The sequence below is a fragment of the Triticum urartu genome, chromosome 3, assembly GCF_003073215.2.
Source record: "Triticum urartu cultivar G1812 chromosome 3, Tu2.1, whole genome shotgun sequence".
Lineage (NCBI taxonomy): Eukaryota > Viridiplantae > Streptophyta > Magnoliopsida > Poales > Poaceae > Triticum > Triticum urartu.
Genome location: NC_053024.1, coordinates 211,692,892 through 211,718,126, shown reverse-complemented (window position 1 = coordinate 211,718,126; position 25,235 = coordinate 211,692,892). Strand labels below are relative to the sequence as shown.

Sequence of the window (25,235 nt, the reverse complement as noted above, 5' to 3'; positions counted from 1 at the left end):
ATCTGCGACATGCATCAGCTAGGAATGTGATAGAGAGAACTTTTGGTCTACTAAAGATGAGATGGGCTATTTTGAGGACTAGTTCATTTTTTCGCATACGGAATCAGGTATCACATAGTATTTTGCAAAACCAAGCCTCCGTTTATTTTTATTTTTTTATTAACACGCCAATAATACCATCTCGCAGATCCGTGTCATTAATGCTTGCTGCATATTGCATAACTTTCTAAGAGATAGGCAGAGAGAGATGGATGATATAATGCTAATTGACGTGGATAATCAGTTAAATGCTGCTGCCATCGAACATCCTGAAGAACCAAACATGATTAGACATGTTGAATCAACAACTGAGTGGAACAACAAGCGAGATACCTTAGCTAATCAAATGTGGGCAGATTACCAAAGGAGACGCGGGGGAGCCAATCATTGAATTCATTCATTTGTATGTTCATATATTTCATATGCCTATTTTTGAACCCCCCCCCTCTCTCTCTCTGGATTCTACGTTTGTCTCATACATATATTGTTGCTTGCAGGAAGATATGGATGTGGAGAAGAAAGGAGGTAGAAACTACCTTACCTGGACGGATGAAATGGATGAAGCAATGATGAATGTGTTCGTGGAGCATTACAATAGAGGGGATCGTGCTCAAAATGGGTGGAAGCCACATGTTTACACTGCAATTGTCAAGAATGTTCGAGCCAAGTGCAATGTGGATATCACAAAGGAGAATGTCATGTCAAGGTGCAAGACTATTGATAGACACTATGTCAATGTCAGCAAGATGTTGTCAACGAGTGGTTTTGGGTGGGATTGGATCCATAACAAGCTTATGGTTGATAGTGAGGACGTGTGGAGAAACTATGTCAAGGTAAGCACTACATCTTGAGCATCTATGTATTCATGGCATGGCCACAAGATTCATTTTCATCATTCATGTGGTCAAGTAGTTTATTCGAAAACATGCACTTATACACCTTCTCCACCTTCTCCATCATGATATGGAATTCAACCAAGTTTATTTGAAAACATGCACTTATACTTGTTCGTGCATAGCCTTCTAATCAGTAGTTTACTCATCATTTCCCCTATGTTTTGCTATTATATTAGTAATCAGCCTTCTCTTGAGAAACAATCACAACTTGCAGCAGTGCACTTGTTTTCCCCATTATTTATGTGATTTTGCACCATGACATGAGTTACATCTTAGCTGTAGTCTACGATTTTCTCTTTGGATGTGTGTTTGGTGTTTGGATGGATGTGTGTTCATTTTCCACCATGACATGAGACTATTTGTCTTCATGGGTTGCAGGCAAACAAAGATGCAGCATGCTACAGGCACAAGGTCATAAAGTTTTGGGACTCTATCAGCCTTGTCTTCTCGAAGGATCATGCCACCGAAACCGGAGCCAGAACTGCTGGTGAAAGTGCAGCGGAAATGGCTGCAGAGAATGTCAACAACATCAACACTGATTCTGCCGCAACATCTTCAACCCAAACCGGCGAGGAACAGAAGAGGAAAAGATATCGATCGGATGACTCAATTGCATCTATGCTTGGAGAGAAATTGGATAATTTTACCAGTGCCTACAAAGCTGATATCGCTCAAGTTGCTCCTCCTGAGAAACCCTCCTCTCCTGAAGAAATACTTGACGCTCTCAATGCAATTGTGGGACTGGATGATGATGGCTTGCTAGCAGCTTATGATTTCCTCATAGCAGATGACCGCAAGTTCAAGGCTCTTATGGCGCTGCCTGAAAGGATGAAGAAGAAATGGATCCTCAAGCAAATCAACCAATGAAGGTATGTTTCTTGTTCTGTGATTAGTTACCAGCTAGCAAGCTCTACTGCATTTTGTCCTTAGTTGTTTGTTATTGTACAATATTATGGGTGTCCTGTATTTTTTCATGCCAATATGGAGCAGAGGAGGCAGCAGCTTGCTTGCTTTTCATCATATTTATGTACTTACCTATTTCCATGTTTGAGATTAGCATGATAGAAGGTTTTATGTTATCATCTTAATAAGGTTTTCCTGCCAGGTCTTCCCAAACATGGCTTGATAAAACAACGTTTTCCTGCCATGTTTGAGAACAACTTGTTCTGCCATGTCTCCTGAAACAAGGTTTTATGAACATATTTTGCATGCACATAAATATTCAGTGTGTTTGAAGGTCTCTTATGAACTAGTCTTTTTTTCTTCGGTCGAGAGGTGGCATTATTAGTCTAGAATACATCAACCAGATATATGCTTATTTAGTGGCTGTAGTCTTTTATCGACTTAGTTTCGGTCCTACTTAACCTACTCGGTTGTTGATGGTTTTTTGCTATTACCTTTCGATTCATGATAATTGTGCAAATGAAGTGCAAGTTAACCTTTGAAAATTTTCTATATCAAGTTGAGTTTTCTTACCCTTCCTAGAGATTGTTGCAAGCTAAAGCTTATCGTGTGACACTTTGATTTGTCTTCTTGGCTATCCTCATCTTTCACTTTGAGCAATTTCTACCAACCATTGTGTTCAAGGATTGTTTATTGCCCTATGAGACCATATGTCACCATTTCTCATCATATTTTGCAGGAAATTTTGGGTGAAGTGTGATGTTGAACGAACAGAACGAAGAAATGAAGATCCTTGAGCAATGAAAATCTTTCTTGGATGGTGCTAATAATGCAAAGATTCAGTTTTTATGTAACCTTGACTAGATTATGATCATTTGATGTTGTTGTGAACCTTTGTCGTATTGCAAAGATTAACTTTTTACAAAGTCTCATGTTTAAGTTATATGTATTGGCATGGTTCAGTTTAATGCAAAACATTGCCATGTGTGAACAAACGAGCTGTCAATGTTGGTGTTGGTACAGATTTGTTGATACTATTTATTCCTAGCACAAAGGCTAGTGCATTGGTGCTGGTATAGTTTCATGCTCATTTTGGTTCTAGTACAGATTTGACCTCAAAATCCTAGTGACAGCCAAACATGAAATTTGGATTTGGAATCTAGATTCAGCCAAATGAAATCTTGATAGAGATTTCATTTCATTTCATTTCAGCCAAATGAAATGAAATCAGGGGAGCCAAACGAGCTGTTATTGCTTTCAAAAAAATTCTCGTATTGACATAGAACAACAGGAGTGTTGTGTCAATTTTGGGGATTTTTCGGGGTTCGTTTGGACACTTTTATGCATTAACTGAGTTTTCAATGCATTTATGTGCATAATTCAAATTTGAACTACATGCACATGCTCCAGTGCATATAAATTGGTTAAAAAAATCATATCTATGTCCTTGGGTGCATGCTTAGGTCCCATGCAAGAAATGGGAATGAATTTCAAACACCAGGTCACCATTGATTGCCGGCAAAACATTGAGATGCCTCGTTTTTAAATTCTAGTAAATCCAAAACTCGTGTGAAATTCATGAAACTTGGCATGCTTTCATGGAGCGGCATCAACATGCCGTGGTAAAAATTTTGTCCTGTTTGGGGCAGGTTTGGGTATATGCTTCTCACAAACCAGAGCTTCTCACAACAAGCATCATGGTTTCGGTAGGGAACGTCCCACCTTTGGGGACAAAACGATATCCACTACCTCTTATTACTTCCAAAAAAATTCTCGTGTCAACATAGAACAACAGGAGTGTTGTGTCAATTTTTGTGATTTTTTGGGGTTCTTTTGGACATTTTTATGCATTAACTGAGTTTTCAATGCATTTATGTGCATAATTCAAATTTGAACTACATGCACATGCTCAAGTGCATATAAATTGGTTGAAAAATCAAATATGTGTCCTTGGATGCATGCTTAGGTCCCATGCAAGAAATGGGAATGAATTTCAAACACGAGGACACTGTTGATTGCCGGCAAAACATTGAGATGCCTGGTTTTTAAATTCTAGTAAATCCAAAACTCGTCTGAAATTCATGAAACTTGGCATGCTATCATGGAGCGGCATCAACATGCCGTGTTAAAAAATTTGTCCCATTTGGGGCAGGTTCTGGTATATGCTTCTCACAAACCAGAGCTTCTCACAACAAGCATGATAGTTTCGGTAGGGAACGTCCCACCTTTGGGGACGAAATGATATCCATTGCCTCTTATTGCTTTCAAAAAAATCTCGTGTCGACATAGAACAACAGGAGTGTTGTGTCAATTTTGGGGATTTTTCGGGGTTTGTTTGGACATTTTTATGCATTAACTGAGTTTTCAATGCATTTATGTGCATAATTCAAATTTGAACTACATGCACATGCTCCAGTGCATATAAATTGGTTAAAAAAAATCAAATCTATGTCCTTGGGTGCATGCTTAGGTCCCATGCAAGAAATGGGAATGAATTTCAAACACCAGGGCACCATTGATTGCCGGCAAAACATTGAGATGCCTCGTTTTTAAATTCTAGTAAATCCAAAACTCGTGTGAAATTCATGAAACTTGGCATGCTTTCATGGAGCGGCATCAACTTGCCGTGGTAAAATTTTTGTCCCGTTTGGGGCAGGTTTGGGTATATGCTTCTCACAAACCAGAGCTTCTCACAACAAGCATCATGGTTTCGGTAGGGAACGTCCCACCTTTGGGGACAAAACGATATACACTACCTCTTATTACTTCCAAAAAATTTCTCGTGTCAACATAGAACAACAGGAGTGTTGTGTCAATTTTTGTGATTTTTTGGGGTTCTTTTGGACATTTTTATGCATTAACTGAGTTTTCAATGCATTTATGTGCATAATTCAAATTTGAACTACATGCACATGCTCCAGTGCATATAAATTGGTTGAAAAATCAAATCTGTGTCCTTGGATGCATGCTTAGGTCCCATGCAAGAAATGGGAATGAATTTTAAACACGAGGACACTGTTGATTGCCGGCAAAACATTGAGATGCCTCGTTTTTAAATTCTAGTAAATCCAAAACTCGTCTGAAATTCATGAAACTTGGCATGCTATCATGGAGCGGCATCAACATGCCATGTTAAAAAATTTGTCCCATTTGGGGCAGGTTCGGGTATATGCTTCTCACAAACTAGAGCTTCTCACAACAAGCATGATAGTTTCGGTAGGGAACGTCCCACCTTTGGGGGCGAAATGATATCCATTGCCTCTTATTGCTTTCAAAAAAATTCTCGTGTCAACATAGAACAACAGGAGTGTTGTGTCAATTTTGGGGATTTTTCGGGGTTCGTTTGGACATTTTTATGCATTAACTGAGTTTTTAATGCATTTATGTGCATAATTCAAATTTGAACTACATGCACATGCTCCAGTGCATATAAATTGGTTAAAAAAATCAAATCTATGTCCTTGGGTGCATGCTTAGGTCCCATGCAAGAAATGGGAATGAATTTCAAACACCAGGGCACCATTGATTGCCGACAAAACATTGAGATGTCTCGTTTTTAAATTCTAGTAAATCCAAAACTCGTGTAAAATTCATGAAACTTGGCATGCTTTCATGAAGCGGCATCAACATGCCGTGGTAAAATTTTTGTCCCGTTTGGGGCAGGTTTGGGTATATGCTTCTCACAAACCAGAGCTTCTCACAACAAGCATCATGGTTTCGGTAGGGAACGTCCCACCTTTGGGGACAAAACGATATCCACTACCTCTTATTACTTCCAAAAAATTTCTCGTGTCAACATAGAACAACAAGAGTGTTGTGTCAATTTTTGTGATTTTTGGGGATTATTTTGGACATTTTTATGCATTAACTGAGTTTTCAATGCATTTATGTGCATAATTCAAATTTGAACTACATGCACATGCTCCAGTGCATATAAATTGGTTGAAAAATCAAATCTGTGTCCTTGGATACATGCTTAGGTCCCATGCAAGAAATGGGAATGAATTTCAAACACGAGGACACTGTTGATTGCCGGCAAAACATTGAGATGCCTGGTTTTTAAATTCTAGTAAATCCAAAACTCGTCTGAAATTCATGAAACTTGGCATGCTATCATGGAGCGGCATCAACATGCCATGTTAAAAAATTTGTCCCATTTGGGGCAGGTTCGGGTATATGCTTCTCACAAACCAGAGCTTCTCACAACAAGCATGATAGTTTCGGTAGGGAACGTCCCACCTTTGGGGATGAAATGATATCCATTGCCTCTTATTGCTTTCAAAAAAATTCTCGTGTCAACGTAGAACAATAGGAGTGTTGTGTCAATTTTGGGGATTTTTTGGGGTTCGTTTGGACATTTTTATGCATTAACTGAGTTTTCAATGCATTTATGTGCATAATTTAAATTGGAACTACATGCACATGCTCCAGTGCATATAAATTGGTTAAAAAAATCAAATCTATGTCCTTGGGTGCATGCTTAGGTCCCATGCAAGAAATGGGAATGAATTTCAAACACCAGGGCACCATTGGTTGCCGGCAAAACATTGAGATGCCTCGTTTTTAAATTCTAGTAAATCCAAAACTCGTGTGAAATTCATGAAACTTGGCATGCTTTCATGGAGCGGCATCAACATGCTGTGGTAAAAATTTTGTCCCGTTTGGGGCAGGTTTGGGTATATGCTTCTCACAAACCAGAGCTTCTCACAACAAGCATCATGATTTCGGTAGGGAACGTCCCACCTTTGGGGACGAAATGATATCCACTGCCTCTTATTACTTCCAAAAAATTTCTCGTGTCAACATAGAACAACAGGAGTGTTGTGTCAGTTTTTGTGATTTTTTGGGGTTCTTTTGGACATTTTTATGCATTAACTGAGTTTTCAATGCATTTATGTGCATAATTCAAATTTGAACTACATGCATATGCTCCAGTGCATATAAATTGGTTGAAAAATCAAATCTGTGTCCTTGGATGCATGCTTAGGTCCCATGCAAGAAATGGGAATGAATTTCAAACACCAGGGCACCGTTGATTGCCGATAAAACATTGAGATGCCTGGTTTTTAAATTCGAGTAAATCCAAAACTCGTCTGAAATTCATAAAACTTGGCATGCTATCATGGAATGGCACCCGACATGATGTGGTATTTTTTGTGTCCATTTTGAGAGAAGGCGCACTCGAGTAGTGTCAGCCAACAAAGCCATTTTGAAAAAATAGTTGCGACTTTAATATCTCAAACATTTGTATAATTCAAACTGTGTGTGTTCTGTTAACCATTCACGTGACGCCATGTGTCTTGGTTTTAATGGATGTAGGAGGTGCCGTGCGGACGGCTGCTTAACCTTGACTGAACGGGAGGCGTGCAAGTGCAGTCCGGTGCGCAGGCTAACCGAGAGGCGTGCAAACTGTCCTCCAATGCACAGGCTCATCGGGAAGCGTGCGAGCTGTACGCTGCGCAGGCTCACTGGGAAGTGAGCCCTTTGACTTCCATGTACACGAGCAACGCAAGTAGCGGTAAGAAAGGAGAGCAAGACTTCCTTTTCTAAAAGAAGAAAGAACTAGACTTCTATAAGAAGATTTTTATAATCGTAGATCGTGGAATATTCATCTATCTTATTAGGTAACTACTTTAGCTGCTCTCGAAACTGAACCATCGTCAATAGAACTAGCGCTTAAGGAAGAGTAGGATCTGTTAGCAAGTCATATTCAATCACCCGGTCTTCTCCTTCCTAGCTTTTAGATTTTATGATTCTCTCTTGGATTTTCATACACTTAGCCGTGTACGTATCTTGGCTAAACTCGAACCTATAGTTGACCGCCTTCCTCTCCATTAATGGCGCCCGAGCCGCTGTTTAATACGGGCGGCCTTACTGTTCGCCTCCCATTCCCCTCCCCTTGCGGACCTCCACCGCCATGGGGCAGAATGATCATCTGCCACTAGTCTTCAAGTTTGGTGAAGTCTACTCCGAGCTGGAGGAGATAGAAAATAAGGAGGAATGGAGCCTCATGGACATGGCCCAGAACGAGTTGACCGCGACGGTTGCTACCCCCGCTCCCGTCCCAGCTCCCATCCCCGCGCCCGCGCCAGCGACCATCCCCGTAGCATTGACGGGCTAGTCGTCGAGCACTATCACAGAGCTGGAAGCCACGGGTGTCAGCGAGGTCTCCGCGGACCCGCGCGAGCTCGTGTACATGCCAGCGCCAGCGCCCATGCCCGTTCCCGTGCGCGCCCCTCCACCCACCGTGGCGCCGGCCCCCGTGCGTTTGGCTGCACCCACCGCGCCCGTGCGCGCCCCTCCACCCACCGCGGCGCCGGTCCCCGTGTGTTTGGCTGCACCCACTGCGCCCGTGCCCGTGCGCCCCCCTAAGCGGCATGGGACGCTACCGTCGACCGCTACCTCTCAGCGGCGCCAATTGCCATCCTCCCGCGCCCCGCCCATCGATCGCGCGACGACATGATGTTTGATTTACAAGTGAAGAACATTTTGTGCTGCCTTGAAGACTTCAACAATGGCGTCCCGGAGGACGACAACGACGGCGTGGCACACTGCCTCCGCCACCGCCGGAAATAGTTTTTTGGGGTTTAATACTGTATCTGGGAAGGGCCAACTACTGTCAATCTCGAGACCAATGCAGGACTGATCATCGAGGCTGAAGCGGCCTATGTCAGGACCCATATTGGGACGGTAGGGAAGCATAGTAATGTCCGAGGTATAGATACAGTTGCTTCTCATAAATGGTAGTAACATTGTGTCAACAACAGCTGGATCGCCTTCCACCGTCATTGGATAGTTTTGTCCAAGGAAAAGCGAGTTTCCTCCAAGACTTTCAATACTGAACCAAGGAGAAGGTGTTGGCGCTAGTACACTAGTATCCATCCCGAATACCCTGCAACGGATGTTGGAATAGGTCCGGAGAGTGCGACCATACGAGACAACACCTGCTTCCTTAGTAACATCAGCAGTGCCCCGTATACAGACAAGAAGAGGTGATCCATCGGAATAAGTTGCCAGGCGCCACTGAGTATATGGGTCCTACTTGTCCTCATGCTCGTGAATAAAATTTCAAGTATAGGTGGTGGAATGTTCACATGACCTTGGAAACACAAGAAGGTTAATTAGTAAAGGGAAACTAGCTAACCCGCATGCATGTGGATGAAACAATTATAATTACGGTGGAAGACAAACGTACCGAAATCATGAGGATTCCATGCAAAAATAGTGCCACGAGTGGTGGCAGCAAACACAAGACCCTCGTATTGAATTGCATCACAGTACTCATCCGTGTATAGAAACTGATTTTTGAGCAATATCCATAGAGTCGAACCATGAAGGACGGCAACAAGCTTGTCGAAGATAGCGACAACATAAGCATTCCTATAACCTCAAGAGCAGTTGGGAACTCGACAAATTGCTTTCTTCCATAAACGACAGTCAGCATGATCGTATTTGAACTCACGTAGAGTACCGGTGTACTCAACCTCTGGGCAGTTGTTTGAGATTTTTCGAAGTGGAACCCGGTGACGAGTGTACACATTCACAAGTTCCCACTCGCAGTTGTACCCAATATAAACAACCCAATATCCATTTGCGCCTACCCAAGCCTTGCCCTCAAGCGATGGCATCTTAACATCATATGTATCATTATCAAGCGGCATCAACTTACACAAGGCGAGGCTTCCCTCATCCCCGCGCCAGTCAGCAGGGTCACGACGAAGAAGATAGGGGAGATCAAACCGCTTCTGAACCCTTGGGTTCCTTGTAATGATGTTATTAGTTGAGTCGAGCATGGTCTTGAACGAACCTGCCATGCTAGCCGAGGTGATGACGTTGCACCGATCAATGAGTTCCTCCACCGCGTCATCATTCAGATCGGGGCAAGAATAACTGGGTCATTTCCAGCTTGTTCCCTCCATGGAGAAGACGATCAAACAATGGCAGAAGGAAGGGTGAAGGCAAATGGAGGAGGGAGGAAGAGCTAGTGCGCGACAACAGTTCCAAATCGAGGGGAAAGGCGAAGAGTCGGTGGATGGTTGCTACGGTACACGAAGAGGCGCCTAGGGAGCGAACGGTTGCCACAGAGGTCACACACTGACGACAACGACCGAGTGAACCGCATGCAATCCCATCGCACAACACACACGTCTTGTTAAGTTGAACCGTTTTTGTTCTCTTGTGTCAACGCAAACAGTTCATCCGAGTGAACCGCATGCCATATATCGCACACACCTTGATCTGGCTGACCGTTTCTTTTGTGTTGCCTAATCACAAACAGTTCATCTGAGTGAACCGTATGCTGTATATCGCACACACCTTCATCTGGCTACCCGTTTCTTTTATGTTGCCTAATCACAAACAGTTCATCTGAGTGAACTGTATGCTGTGTATCGCGCACGCCTTCATCTGGCTGCCCGTTTCTTTTGTTCCTCCTCATTGCTAACAGTTAATTGAACTGAACTGTATGCCCTTCATCGCACACGCAACTAAAATCTGAACCGTGTTTGATGCATCCTCCATCGCAAACATTTTCACCTTTTTTGACGGTTTTCATACACCACCGTTTGCGATTATTGCATCGCACATAGTTTCTCAAAGGGTCTCTGATCGTAGTGTCGCGTTAGCAGCATCCTGCAGTAGACCAGTAGTGATGGTTCCACCCTCTGCTCCTGGACCACAATATTGACTATCATGTGGAGCAGAGACCACATGTTCAGAAACCCAAGCCACGGCTGCCGAGGCTTCCAGGTGCTGCCACCACAATTGGTTCTTTCAATGTGCACAGCTTCAGAGCCCACAACACCTTCTTTGACAGTGCCAAGAACCCATACTCAAAGCCAAAGATCTCTTCCGATCGCTTCTGAGTCATCAGCAGCGCAGCTACTACTCCTGCATTCTATACAATCAAGAGCGGATCTTTCCACACATGCGTCTTGACTATGAAGCTATTGCTGGGCTGCCCTGTCTTGAAGAAGCACTTGACTGCTTCAGGGATGTTGGTCTTCTGCCATTTGTGACAGACAATGAGCACTGGAATGAAGAGCTTCTGCTGCAGTTCTATGCAACACTTCATATTCACGGCTACAACAGGGATCTGAAGTCATGGATACTTGAGTGGATGACAGGTGATGTGCATCATGAAGCCAAAACTCAAGACATCATCGAGCTTACTTCCCTGCCCACTCGAGGCGAGTTCTACGAGCCTGGTTGTCAGCGTCATCGCGATGAACTACAGAGTATCTTCCAGAGGCCCAAGCCAAATATGAGTGAGATGCTAAGTATGATGAAGCCATTGCCTTCTGATGCTGAATACCCCAAAGAGTTCTTTGTCAAGGACCTCGAGTACTTGCCCCGCACTGTTTATCATATTCTGAGGCGTACTCTATGGCCAATCAAGGGACACTCATCTGAAGCCAAACTAGAAGGAGTCATGAAGACTTTGGTATTCTATACCATCCATGGCATAAGATTCAATACCCAGGACTTCTTTATCAGACAACTTGTTGTGTCTGGGATTGATCTGTTTGGCCTGAAGTTTTATGCTTCATGGGTGATGCGCCTGATCAAGCTCCATTCTACTATTGACTATCATCCTTCAGCGCGCAACCATCTTGTCTTTCTGCCTGAGGTTGATCTGTCCATTGAAGACATCTACCCCGAGCCTGCCAAGCAACCAATACATCTTCAGAATGCCGAACACCATAGCTTCTCGCAACCAATGGAGGGAATTCTTGTTTCCAATGCCGCAACTCCTACTTATCCTCTTGCTGGGAATATGAGAGTGCCACATCATGCCAACACTGAAGCCACAACAAGTACGGTTGCCCAAAGGCCTCAGAAACGTTCCTGTGTCCTCAGTGACCGAGAGCTTCTTGTGGCCCTGCACCAGAAACATGATAAGCATCATGACCGGCTTAAGCATCAGATGCAGAGTATCTTGGTGGATATCAATCACATTCGAAATTTGGCCACCAAGAACTCGTTCGTTGCCCATGAAGCCTGTCGACGGTCCTGGAAGAGTCTCACACTGCTATGCTCTGAAGAAGATCATCGCGAAGATGGCTTCACTGAGGGCTTCAAGTTTGATTTCAGGCCTCCCCAAAATGCAAGTTGGTGCCGCACTCCCTCGATTGAAGATTCTAAGCGTTCATCTTCGGCTGCAACTGTTGTTGCGAGAGTCGTCGATGAAGAAGACGACGCCACTTCACCAACCATGGCTACACTGCATCAGGCCCGTCTGCACCACCGAACTCCAACGTCGACCCTGCTCCTTCATCTACTCCTGATAGGAACGAGTAGATACTTTATGTCTTCAAACCTTTTTGATCCTTATTGACAAAAGGGGAGAAGCTTATGAGTTGATAGTCTTCAAGTGGGTCCTTATGGGTGGTTGCTTTATTTTGCTAAGTCTTTACAACTCTTTTTTTTGAAACATTTGGTTCTTTGAGTTGTAACACTTCAACTCGATGGTCGTCTGCTACTTATTCTGCTACCTTATGATGCGATGATAAATTCCGCATGAGGCCATTCCGCAGACGTCCATTTTTCATTATGCATGTCATTATCTTCGTTATCTTTTTATATGCATGATGAATTGTCTTCATAAGTTAAAGATGATCTTCACAAGTAAAACATGCCATGTGCATTTGCATTCAAAAGAAAACTACTTATATGCACATCTTCAGGGGGAGCCTTTTGCTACTTATGAAGACAATATCTTTATCCTTAAACTTTCACATATCTTTATCCCCGTTGAAAACTTCAACCGGTTTGTCATCAATCACCAAAAGGGGGAGATTGTAAGTGCATCTAATGCCACCCTTACTTGGTTTTCGAGTATTGACGACAAACTTGGTTGAGGGACTAATGTGTTCGTGAGAATTGCAGGATAACACATGTAGTAGCCCCATATTGATTCGGTTTACCTACCAGAGATGACCCCTAAAAATGTATGAAGACATTGAAGACAATGGTGGTCTATGAAGATATTCACAGTGAAGATTATGACATGAGAAGACATTCACATGAAGACTATGAAGTGTGAAGACATAGTTGTTTCGTAGTTTCCTTTTCTTCTTTGTTGAGTCATAGGAACCACCGTACTGTTAAGTGGGGGTCCAAGTGAACAAAGTCAGAGTGATTGATGCGATGCTCAACCAAATCCTATATTTTCGAGCGGAGACAATGAGAGTAAATCTTATCCAGAGCTGGATAAGTCAGCTTTACTTGTAGCCCAAGTCAAGTTGTCGCGTGTGTTTGAAATCTGACCGTTGGACACGTGTCAGTTCCTTAGTGACCCAGGGTCATTTTGGACAAATCAGGTCGGGTTGCCTCCAAGCTATAAACAGCCCACCCCTACACCATAAATTGGTGGCTGCTCAGAGTTAGTGCACGGTTTTTGTCGTTTGAGAGCAACCCACCTCCAAAGCGTTTGATATATATATATATATGTATATATATGTATGTATGTATATATATATACGGAGAGAGAGAGAGAGAGATCCTTGCGAGGACAAAGCCCAAAATACTCAGAGCCAAAGAGTGTTAGGCATCGCTAAAGTCTTTCTGTCCGCGTGATCTGAAGACTTATTACACTTGAGGACTGTGAATCCTCCAGCCGGTTAGGCGTCGCGTTTTGAGCGTCCAAAAGTCATTGTGGATCGCCGGTGAACGAAGTCTGTGAAGGTTTGGAAGTCTACCTTGAAGACTTACCAGAGTGATTGGGCGAGGACTGTGTGTCCTTAGCTCAAGGGGAATAAGGTGAAGACACGGTCTTCTGAGTTGAATCTCAGTCTCCCTAACCAGACGTACAGTTGTCACAGCAACTGGAATTGGTCTACCAAATACTTGTCTTCATCAGGCTACTGGTTCTATCCTTCACTTCCCTTTACTTTACAGTTTGTCTTCGTGAAGTCATTGCTTGCCAGTATGATCTGATTGACTTCACTGAGTAAAGACTGTTTACTGTTTGGCTTCGTACTGTCTTCCATCCCGATCCATAGTACCTAGCTGCTGATAGTCTTCGTGCTTTCACCTTATTGTTTACTTGACTATGGCTTGTCTAATGTAGTCTACCTTCCGCTGCATATCAATGGATTCATTTTTATCGTTTGTCTTCAAAGCCACCGTGTTTTGAAAACTCTCATAAAAATCACCTATTCACCCCCCTCTAGTCGATAACTAGCACTTTCACTATCCCCTCTGTCAGCCCGAGTCTCTGTGGATGAGGGGAAGATGCACGAGAGATCAATCACGGACACTTGGTGGAACCCTAGATGCCACCGCGAGGGAAGTTGAAACCCTAGACATCGCATAAAAGATACATTTGTTTTTTAGCAGAAAATAAACAAAAATAAATAAAAAATACATCTGTTGAATAGTCCGCCCGAGAGCTCATCACAAAGCGTGGCAGCGGCCGTCTGTCACGGAGCCATTCCCCCTCTCTTTCCCAGGGTTGGTGTCCCCTCAAGTCAGTCCCCGTCACCTCACCTGGGCCTGAACCCATCCACCCCTCCCGAATCCGGATAAAATCTTTCCCAAACAAATCCCCCCCGCAGGTCCCCATCCTTAGCGGAACTTTGCCCGTCTCCTCTCTCTCTTACCTCACGCGCTCCACGCACGCACCCGCACACTCTCCCCTCCCCATCCTGTCGCTCTCGCTCTCCGCACTCCAAAACCCTAGTCACCCTCCGCACCCAAAACCTTACACCACCCTCCCTACCACGGCGGCGGCGGCGGCGGCCCCATGGCTGCTCCCACAACTGGCTAAGGCTAGGCTAAGCTAAGTTCCCCAAATATCTCATCCGAAACCTTCTCGTTCGTCTCTCTCGTCCTCTCGTCGTCGTCGGCGGCGGCGGCGGAAGCTACGGGTCTGAAGTCCTAAACTGCTGTGCTCCCTGCGGCCTATTTTGAGGTGGCGGGCGTTTCCGTGTCGGCGATGGAAGAGCCGAATGCGGGCGGCGGGGCCGTGGCGGCACCCGAGGTGATTGCGGATCCGGGTGTTGGCGGGGCCAGCGGCGGCGTTGGCCCCGCCGCCTCGCCGTGGAGGAAGACCACGCCGCCGCCTGTCGCAGGTGAGGCAGCGGTCATGGGGGCCGAGTCGTGGCCCGCGCTGGAGGAGGCGCGGCAAAAGGTCGTGGCGGAGCCCACGGGGAAGCCTCTGCCGGGCAATGCTGCCGGCGGCGACCTGCCAAAGGGGCCCGAGGTGCAGCAGGCGCCTCCATCTCCATCACAGGTAGAATATGGCGTTTGTGTGGAGATATGTTTGCTCAGATTATACTATGTTTATGTACTCTCATAACTTGTTTCATGGGCATTTTTAGTACGGGAACATTGACCCTCACAATATGATTATGGTACCATATTGGTATCAGGTCAATTTTTGCGTTTGGTGTAGCTAGTAAAGGAATGAACTGAAAGTTACTTATTTTGTTTTGGTAGATATATGTTGCCTTCTCTTTTCATGGGACTGGTGTGGTCTTTTCATGAGTATGCATTGTTTTGTTGGTGACGACTAACGAGTAAAGCTTTCCTGTTTTAGAACCAGTATATGAACTTTATGGCTGTGCTCAACTGGTCTGGTTAGTCTCCTTTTTTTTGCTGCCGTATTGGACCTTTACTTGTTAGGGTAGTAGGTCATACGTCCCATGGCAATCAAAAGCTGTTGCTTTTCTCGAGGTAAGAATATCAATACCAATTGCTATGCCTGATGTCGAGGTGATAGATGAATCATAGAGTTTGAATGGTACATTCAGCATGTCTTAGTATTAGTGCTCGCTTTCTATTCTGCAATTGGATTTGTTTATCTCCTGCTTATGTAGTCATGGTACATTCATACTGGTTTTTAGAATTTTTATAGAATGCAACCATACTGGCACTGTCTGAACAGTTCCCTAGCTGAACCATCTACTGATGTTGCCATCGTGTTTGTGACGATTCATTGTTGGACTGCAGTCACACATGTGCCCTGTCTGAAAGGTTCCCTAACCGAACCACTGAAGCACCTCCTGTAGTTAGATAATGACTTATTTATGGGATGTTTCTTTTGGGAACCACTCCATGTTAAGTTAAGCTCTTCCCATTTATCTCGGCGGTGCCTGTATCATGATTCAATTGTTGAATTGTATGAGCGGGTGATTTTCTGAATCTGCTCTGGCCCAACCAAGAAAGTTCTTGAATGGTGTTCCATTTATAGAAATTGTCAAGAATTGTTCTGATGCACGTTAATGAAATTTATACTCTTCCTCTTAGATGGTTTATTAGAAATAAGCAAAATATACTTTATGTTGTCATTTGAAGCCTTTGACAGATACCCTGTCACTGTTCTATGCATTCAGTTTTCCTGGCTAAGCTCCTACATAAATTATTTCTGCACTACTCATATCCGATTTACTCTGATGGAAAGGGTTCAACTTCTTTTAGGTGCCTAATCGTATGCACAAGTTTGATGGCCATGCAAATCCCAACAAGAATTACCAAGCACACCATAAAAATGGGCCCAAGAGACGCCCCCCTGGTGCAAATGATGCACCACCATACCCTGCCACAATGCCGTATCATCAACATCCAGGGCAACCTATTTTTTACCCTGTTCTCCCAAGTCCAGTGATGCTACATGAATATCCATACCAGCCTTTTGCTGTTCCGGTCCCAAATCATGACCCACATGTTGGGAAGTCTGGATTCGAATCTGCTACACCACCTTTTGTTCCGGTAGATCAAGTTGGTGGCAATGAAGGTAACAGGCCAATGCCTCCACAAACGAGAGGAGATCATCATGCTTGGCGTCCTGCTGTTGGTACTCATGGTGCTAGACCACATTCTAGTGTTGAAGGCCGTGGCCATTTTAATCACACTTGGCAAAATCATCAGACGTTTGGTACGAGAGAAAACACAAGTATGCCACATGGCGTTGGGCCAAGAGCTTTTGTTAGACCAATGGCACATCTGCCCCCTACTCTTGGGTACCTCAATGGACCATCATACCCTGGTAATGCTGTACTCGCTGTAACATCTCCTTTTGTATCTCGTATGCTGAAGCTTTTGGTGTTCTAATGTTTGAGAATGTTTTTACCTCAGGGCCTATGCCTCCCATGTATTATTACATGCCTGCTCCACCCATGGAGGCAATGAGAGGTCCACCTCGTTTTGTCCAAAACCAACCAGCCCCCCAACCTGTTTTATCGCCTGAAGCGACTGAGCTAAGAGCTAAAATATTAGCTCAAGTGGAGTACTATTTTAGGTAAGTAATTATTTTCTTCTGTTTATTCTATCATGGGTTTCCCCCCAAAGGAAGCATGACACAGAGAAATAGGCTTATGAGTTTAGCAATGTGCTGATAAGGTTTTTATATAATTTTAATGTGTCTGCTAAGTAATTTAGTTTCGGTGTATGTATGTCGCCTTTCAGAATGCCATATGAAGTCTTGTTTTCTTTGACAGACAGTTGCGTTGTCATTATACATTATACATACAAGCGTCACTGCTACACTCTAAATAAATCAATCTTGCACCTATGTGATATACATCATGGATGGGTGAACGTACTTTTAGCATGTACTCTAGTACTCTACAGTTTTGTTGACTCATTATGGCATTTTTCCAGTGATACTAATCTGGAGCGAGATAATTTCTTGAAATCTTTAATGGATGAACATGGCTGGGTTCCAATTTCAAAAGTTGCAGACTTCAATAGAGTACGCCCTCTTATGTATATATTGCTTTTTTAGATATCATATTTTTGTTTCTTTACTTTGTTATGAAAACTGGTTGTTTTTGCATGGGCTCATTTGCAGCTGAAGAGAATTACAACGGATGTCCATCTGATAGTAGATGTATTGGCAAGCTCAAGTCTTGTAGAAGTTCAGGTAGCCATGTTTGTTTGAACTGTTACTGTTCATATCCCTTGTTGACTTTGGAATTTGGCTTGTCTGATGCTACTTTCCTGTTGCCAGGATGACAAGATAAGAAGGCGCTCTGACTGGTCAAAATGGGTTTGTTCTTCTGGGGCAACATCTGTTCATAGTCCATCATCTACTGCCAGTATGGATAATATTATGGGTGAGAGCAATACTGGCGGCTTCTCAAATAAGGATGATTCTTTTTCTTCAGACCAAAAGAAGCATCCTCACTCTCAAGATGATAAATGCAACATAGATGGTGCTGCTATTGAGGCAATAGTTCCAGATGAAGAACTACCTAATGATGCACATAGCTGTTCATTGAATAAAGGCTTGTCTGCCATGACTATTGGCGGAAAGCCTAAGCGCATTTCCACATTCTCTGGTAATTCACGCACACAAGAAGCTGCTGTTAGAACTAGTGATGTTAAAGTTCGGAAAGTAAACACAAAGATGAAAGTACCTGATTCTCAAAGCGAAAGTGGTTTCCGTAAGGATTTGCCAAGTAACCCCCCTAGCTTCAGTGGGGATCAAAGCACATTCATGCTTGATGAGGAATTGGAATTGGAACACGCAGAACATTCACGTGATGATGTCTATTCACACAAAAGGTGAACTTTAAATGGTATACGATCTGTGATTTCGTTTCGTGCATTATGATTGTTTAATGTATGTTGCCATCTAAGCAACAATTTAAATTCATGTAAGCGTCCAGTTATAATAACAGTAGTGTATCACATGCCTTTGTGAGAGTAGATGACTTGCTATAGTCGTGCTTCTATTTTATTGATCTATGGTAACAAAATATATATTACTCTGGCCTGTGAAAATTGAAGGTAAAGTCGCCAACCTTGAATTGACTAAGCTGCAAGCAATTTTAGATTGAACTAAATAAATATCAGATGATAGATTTTAATGCCGTGATGGCGCATTAATGCGAATAGTGTAGTTCAGTTGCATTTATATAATTTTTCCCAGCAGTTAAAATGTTCTGTTCTGAATATACTTGTGTTAACGGTTAAACTTTCATATTTGGAGTCCTAGACTTGGTGTCTTTTCAGAAGATCAACAGATCATTTTGATATTGTTTTGTATTCGTGTGTTGCTCACGTGATGCATCATCTCTTATGTACCTGTATAGCGTATGAATTGTGTGCGTGAAATTGATGATCTTTTGCAATATGTTTATTTCAAGCAGGGTCGATGATGAGGATGACGATTTTTTTGTTGATGACCAAGAAGTGAATCGGCTAATAATTGTTACACAGGTTGGGTTTCAAGATATTCTACGCTCCTGATATGTTCCCTTTACTTCCCTAGTTTCATGCCATTCTAATGCATCACTCTGTCAGTGCTTCACTATGAAGGATGAACCATAAACCAATAAGTTGATGAACTTACTTTGTAGCACTTTGCTGTACTTATGTATTACAAAGTCAAACAGTTTGTACTTCAATAAGAAATTTTCGGGTTATTGGTAACTGGTAGCTGCTTGGTTGGCAGGGGAGTAGGGATTAATCGGCGAATTGGCCGATTAATTGAATTTATGGCCGGCCATTAATCGGTGGGTTAACCAGGGCCATACCAACATATAGCTAAGGCCTTGTTTTCTTCACAGGATTTCTAGAGACTCTAGAGGAATTGTGGATTCCATGGTTTCCTCTTTCCTTTGCTGCGTTCAGTCCAAAGGAACCTGCTACATCGTATCAGAGGAAAGGATTCCCATGTGTCGATTCCATAGGAATCAGCACATCTACCCTGACCTCTTTTTTGAGCGGAAGCCTGAAGCAGCCCACCTGATAAGCTGAATAAAATATGCTCCCTCTGTATTGAAATATAAGACGTTTTGTGACACTATGGTAGTGTAAAAAAAAGTCTTATATTTTGATAGGAGGCAGTACTACCATGGGGCTTAGTTGTGCGAAGAATAGCTAGCAGGGGAATGGTAAATTATCATAGCTTTCCTATAGCAACTGCTAATCCGTGATTAGTATAGTAGCATGACTTCCGGCGTCCCTTCATTGTGCATCTGAAGTTCTGATTGCACAACCATAGTTTCAATTTTCTTATGTTGTTTGAACTCCTCTATTTTATGTTGTTTTGTTATCTCCTGGAATCGATAAATGATCTAACATTAAGCAAGTATTATTTTATAATACCGCGTTGAAATCTTGTTTCATTTTTCCACCTCACAGGATACTAGATCAGAAAAGGATGACAAAAGTTGCTCGAGTATATCTCAAGCATTTTCAACAGAGGAAGCATCAAGAATAAATGACGCCTTATATTATTATGAGGTGATATGTTTGGTTTATTGTTCATCGATATCGCACTTGCATTCTAGGGGCCAATTAAATATTTTAGCGCATATGCTGTGTTGTCTTGAGAGTTGCTGTCGACTCCGACACACTTATTGCAAATGCACTTTTATACAAGTAAATGAGGTCTATTTTAGGCATACAAAATGTAAGCCTTCTTACTTTTGATGAGTTGTCCTGATTAGGTATTTGTCGTTGTCCAGTCCATTTTAACAGTTCTGTGGTAAATGTAACTATAGCATTCATTGAACCGATTCATCCGTTTCTAATATTTTAATTTTTTGCAAGGTATAGTCAATGCCTTTTAGGACCGCATACTATATTAATAATTTATTTATCAAACTATTTGTTCTTTTGTTAATACATTTTTTAACCATTGAATTTTAGTGTTAAAACTACCCAGTTAGATTTAACAAGGCAATGTTATATCATTGTAGTTGTTTTTAAGAATGTGATGTTTTAATTTTGGATTGGTAATTTCTATCTCATATTTTGGAATGGCATTCAGTTGTAGCATTAGTTGGCAAGTTTGACATCTCAATTGACAACCGTTTGAAACTGAGTTGAGTGTTCGAATAAACATTTGAAGACAAGACTTGTTCTGGAGCTTCCAGTTCGAATCAAGCTGGTTTGGGACAAGACTTGAGCTGAGTTCTGTGTACCCTGTGCTTGTGTTTTTCTTTTTATCTCGAAAGCCTGTTCTGTTATGATATGTATGACAATCCTTCTATATCTTATCAGATTTATCATTCTGGTTTTCTCATTTTATTATAGAATTACTTTTTTCAAATCATGTTATTTTTGAACTGCTCATGCTAATATTATGCTGTTACTCCTGACATCAGAGTGTACATGATCGGCACACTAATAATCAAAGGAGCTCCCAGGCCGATACTGCAGATGTTGATTCTAAACAATTTGGTGGAGCAAAAGGGAACCATGGTAGCATCGGAACTAATGGCATTGAGGAAGCTGGACAACCTATTCCGCGAAGGCGGCAAAGTAAAGGCAATAGAAAGACACATACCTCACATAAGCAGAGGTTCTTTGCTGGTAATTTTGCGAATAGTCCCAATAGTCGATCTCACTATGGTGGTGTATCAGAAAGCCCCCCAAGCAATTCAATTGGATATTTCTATGGTTCTACTCCGGAAAATCACAGGTTAGATAATCGATGGATGTTTTCTTTCAGTAAACCCTCCTTACCCTCAGTTTATCCCATTTTGCGGTTATTTGAATGACTATTTATTGTTCAGTAGCTATAAGAGTTCAAAGCTGAGCTCATCTCCTCATGGAATTCCTACTGGGAGCTCACCTATTGGATCAGTACCTAAATCTTTCCCACCGTTTCAGCACCCTAGCCATCAACTTCTAGAGAAAAATAAATTCCAGCAACAAAGGTAAGTTTCTAAACAACTTGTGGTGTGCTTGCAAGTTCTAGTTTCCTTCAAATAATAATTTATCAATGTCATTGATTCATCCTAAGTTTCACATGGTGATGCCATTGTTCTTTGTTTGTGAAGGTACAATAAGTTCAAGAATAAATGCGTTGCTGAACGTAAGAAGTTAGGAATTGGTTTGAGCGAGGTGCAGCTTCCTCTCATATTTTCTTGCAATATAACTATTGGCTGAAGAAAAGTAGTTTACAACTACAGTAGTGTGTATAAAGCCGGTCAAGTTATGTTCTACTGTAATCATTGCCTTCCTAATTCTTTTTCTTTCGATAATATGGTGAATTGTCTCCTGTCTCGTTAATGTTTGTTGCTTGCTAATTATATTTGAAGTTGGAAAGTTGTCTTTTGATTGATATTGTACCATCTGTTGTTCTATCCTCAAAAGATACGTTCCAATATTCCTTTCATATTGTGTGCATCCAATGGCGTGCAGGAAATGAATTCGCTCTATCGTTTTTGGTCATACTATCTGAGAGATAATTTCAATGAAGATATGTACAAGCATTTTAAGAACTTTGCAGTAGATGATGCAGCAGCAAATTACAGATATGGACTTGAGTGTCTCTTCAGATTTTATAGGTATGGAATATAGAACTTGAAAAAGAAAACCTTTCTGATATTCATTACATTCTTTATTGAGCAGATCAGTTACCTCCTAATTCTTTTTGCAGTTATGGTTTGGAAAAAAACTTCCAACGGAATGTATATGAAGATTTTGAGCAACTGACGCTTGAGTTCTACCACAAGGGTGATCTTTATGGACTTGAAAAATACTGGTAATTGGCGGCTTTATTGTTTGTTCACATTTCTCTGTTACTAGTCTGTATTAATGATCTTTATGACTTAAAAAATAGTGGTACATGGTGTTATGGATGCAACTTATCTCTATTGCCTAGCCCAGTTTCCTACAAGCAGTGGTAGTTACCACTACCACTTGCGTTTTGTATGTTGTATATGTACGTGTAGTATGTACTATATAACAATGATTAGGTTGTATATATACTAATTTTTAGGTAGCATGTACCATTTTGTGAGTATGCTCTTTTTTACGTACAAATATGTACGTATTTCATAAATATAACAAAAACTATGGGCTCATATGCAATTTTTTCATGTAACTTGCTTTGAAATATCTTAGATATAGTATATGAACATATTTAAAATAATAAAATAGTATATATAGTACCACATGGTAGTATATGAGATATGTGGGGTAACTACCACCGGGTGATAGGATGGATTTTCCCTATATATATATATATTACACAAGATTTGGGGTACAAGGAAAGGAAACATAGCCTAATAGGACACCTAGACCTAATACTAATACTCCTTAACCACACCCTCCCCCCCCCCCCCCCCCCCCCCCCCCCCCCCCCCACCCCCCCCCCCCCCCCCCCCCCCCCCCCCCCCCCCCCCCCCTCCCTCTTCAAATGCAAAGCGTATGCAATAGCATTGCATTTGAATAAGTGCAACACTAGAAAAAAAATGATAATGAAGTGCAACATCACATTCTCCTTTGCTGATATTATAGGCATGGATCTATGTTTAACATTGGTGAATGAACAATCAGTTGCAAAGTTCAATATTTACGACCTTACAGTTATCCGTGCACATGTTATAGTTGCTAAAAATTGTTACATGGAAACTGGTGTGAACTGTATAATTCGAACTTGATATATCATAGGTGCTCCCTTTAATTCTTATGAAGGGAGCCCTGAAAAGTGCAATTACAAGATATAAATTTACGACAATTTGGCTTGTTGCATCGCCAAACTTGCAGTTATCTGCTTGTCATACATTGTCGCTGACTTTTCTTCTGGATCAGGGCATTTCATCATTTCCGTAAACAGGATAGCAGCCCCATTAATAAGCATGCAGAGTTGGAGAGGCTCCTCAGGGAGGAGTTCCGAACCATCGAGGACTTCAAGGCACGGCGTGCGGCAGATAAAGAAACCGGTGGTAGTGGCAGCAAGAGTGCGGTGGCGGCAAGCCATAGCAAGGCTGTGGCTAAGTAGGTCCTACTTGGGAATGAAATTTTGGTGGTGATCCTACGAAAGAGAAAGTAGCAACGTTTTTGTTTGGTGTAAACTAAGGATTTGAGTAGACCCGTCCCTGTGCAGATTTTGCTCTCCCCTGCTGATACTTGTCGCTGTCCAGGAAATTGTTCTCTTCTTTTCTTTACATCAGCTTCATGGTGCCATTGTGGGATTTGTACATAGAGATAAAATAATTGCCTTTATTAAATAGCCAAACTATAGAGTTAAAAAGACGTGATGATGTTTGCATTGTATGGCTTTTTTCTCCCCTTGCTTTGCCAAAGCGCCTAATTTGCCATTTCTTTTCCGCTGTGAAAATGTGCATGTGTATGGTTTGGTATGGCCTATTCTAGACCTCAGTGGCGACGCAGATTTAATAAAGGAGCGTTTGCTCAATGTCCCTTGCTTTGTTCGCTCGTCATGGTCGATTCACAGTAACACCGGAGGTGGATGGCAAGGTGAAGCCCCATAATCGACGAGCAACAAAGCAAGGGGTGGTACGAGGGCGAGTTGCCGGCGATAAAGGATCGTCAATGTTGGTGGAGCAAAGTGCGGAAACTTCGTTAGAGCATCAAGTTTTTTCCCACTCATCTACACACCTCAAATCGGTCCTGTACGTTTGGGCTGATCAGCACCTTTATACCCGGCCCATATGTGAGACGGATATGAGGATGTTCGGACGTATCAGCCACGTCCGACCGACGACAAGGACCCTTGCCCAAATCTCTTCAAGACGTCCTTGGCCTAGCCTGTCTTGTCCTCTTCCAATCCTCTTTTCCATCTCATCCACACAACTGCCACCATACCTCCGCCGCCACTCTATCTTCACTGTCATCCCCAAACCACAATGCCGCTGACCGTGCCGCCACCGGACAAGGTCGCCGCCTGGTACTTGTAACTCCTCGAGACAAACACCTCACACTGTATGATAAAATGCCCGAACAATTTTTTTTTCATTTTTTGCTCGTTTGTAGGTCAACGATGGATCCGTCGTTGGACGATGAGTATGGAAACAAGGACCTTGACCAATTCATATACAAAGAGTTCATTGATTCGTCAGATTCAGACGGCCAAGATGCCAAAGTGATGATGATGATGATCAACATTCAAAAAGAATTGGAGAAGCTAGAGGAGCATGTGTTAAAACTTCAAGGATTCAATAAAGGGCAGAGAGTGGCTCCCTGGAATAGGATCGCTGGCACAAAAGTTCTCTACAAGGACTACTTCAAACCGGACCCAACTTACCACAAAGGCTCCTTTCGACATCGCTTCCTGATGAGTAGAGATTTGTTCTTGCTCGTAGTGAATGCCATGGGGGAGGTTGATGACTACTTCAATCTGAAGAAGGACTGCTGTGACAACTTTCCGTCTCACCTCTGCAGAAATGCACGGCTGCTATCAGGATGCTTGCTTATGGCAAGGCCGTAGATGCCATTGATGCTGAAATCCAGACAGGATAGACCACATGCCTGAATACCATGGTGCAATTTGTACGCACCGTGGTGAAGGTGTTCGGAGCGGAGTACTTGAGAGAACCAAATGTCGAGGACACAGAAGGGTTGCCAACAATTGGAGCGACAAGAGGTTTTTCAGGTATGCTTGGCTCAGTTGATTGCATACATTAGCAATGGAAGAGCTGCCAAAGGTATGCACAATATTACCGAGGTCACACCAAAGAGGCCACCATC

General features: G+C 42.6%; 1 protein-coding gene across 2 annotated transcripts; it reads left to right on the top strand.

The window, feature by feature from the left end:
• Nucleotides 1-14,387: 14,387 nt before the first annotated feature.
• Nucleotides 14,388-23,780, top strand: LOC125543637 (la-related protein 1A). 2 transcript variants are annotated; one of them, XM_048707050.1, is made up of 14 exons: nt 14,388-15,072; nt 16,260-16,827; nt 16,917-17,079; nt 17,442-17,532; nt 17,632-17,703; nt 17,791-18,347; nt 18,935-19,004; nt 19,932-20,033; nt 20,900-21,216; nt 21,314-21,454; nt 21,578-21,641; nt 21,942-22,087; nt 22,180-22,284; nt 23,337-23,780. In XM_048707050.1, the coding sequence occupies exons 1-14, from the start codon at nt 14,776-14,778 to the stop codon at nt 23,524-23,526; spliced, it is 2,883 nt and encodes a 960-aa protein (XP_048563007.1). In that variant the 5' UTR covers nt 14,388-14,775; the 3' UTR covers nt 23,527-23,780. The 2 variants fall into 2 exon arrangements, with proteins under 2 accessions (XP_048563007.1, XP_048563006.1); XM_048707049.1 differs by having other exon boundaries at nt 21,311-21,454.
• Nucleotides 23,781-25,235: the final 1,455 nt, after the last annotated feature.

Coding starts and splice junctions, on each gene's coding strand:
- LOC125543637 (XM_048707049.1), top strand. CDS start 14,776: ATGGAAGAGCCGAATGCGGGCGGCGGGGCCGTGGCGGCACCCGAGGTG. Junction 19,005..19,931: donor GGCTAATAATTGTTACACAG/GTTGGGTTTCAA, acceptor TCCACCTCACAG/GATACTAGATCAGAAAAGGA. Junction 21,455..21,577: donor AATAAATTCCAGCAACAAAG/GTAAGTTTCTAA, acceptor TTGTTTGTGAAG/GTACAATAAGTTCAAGAATA.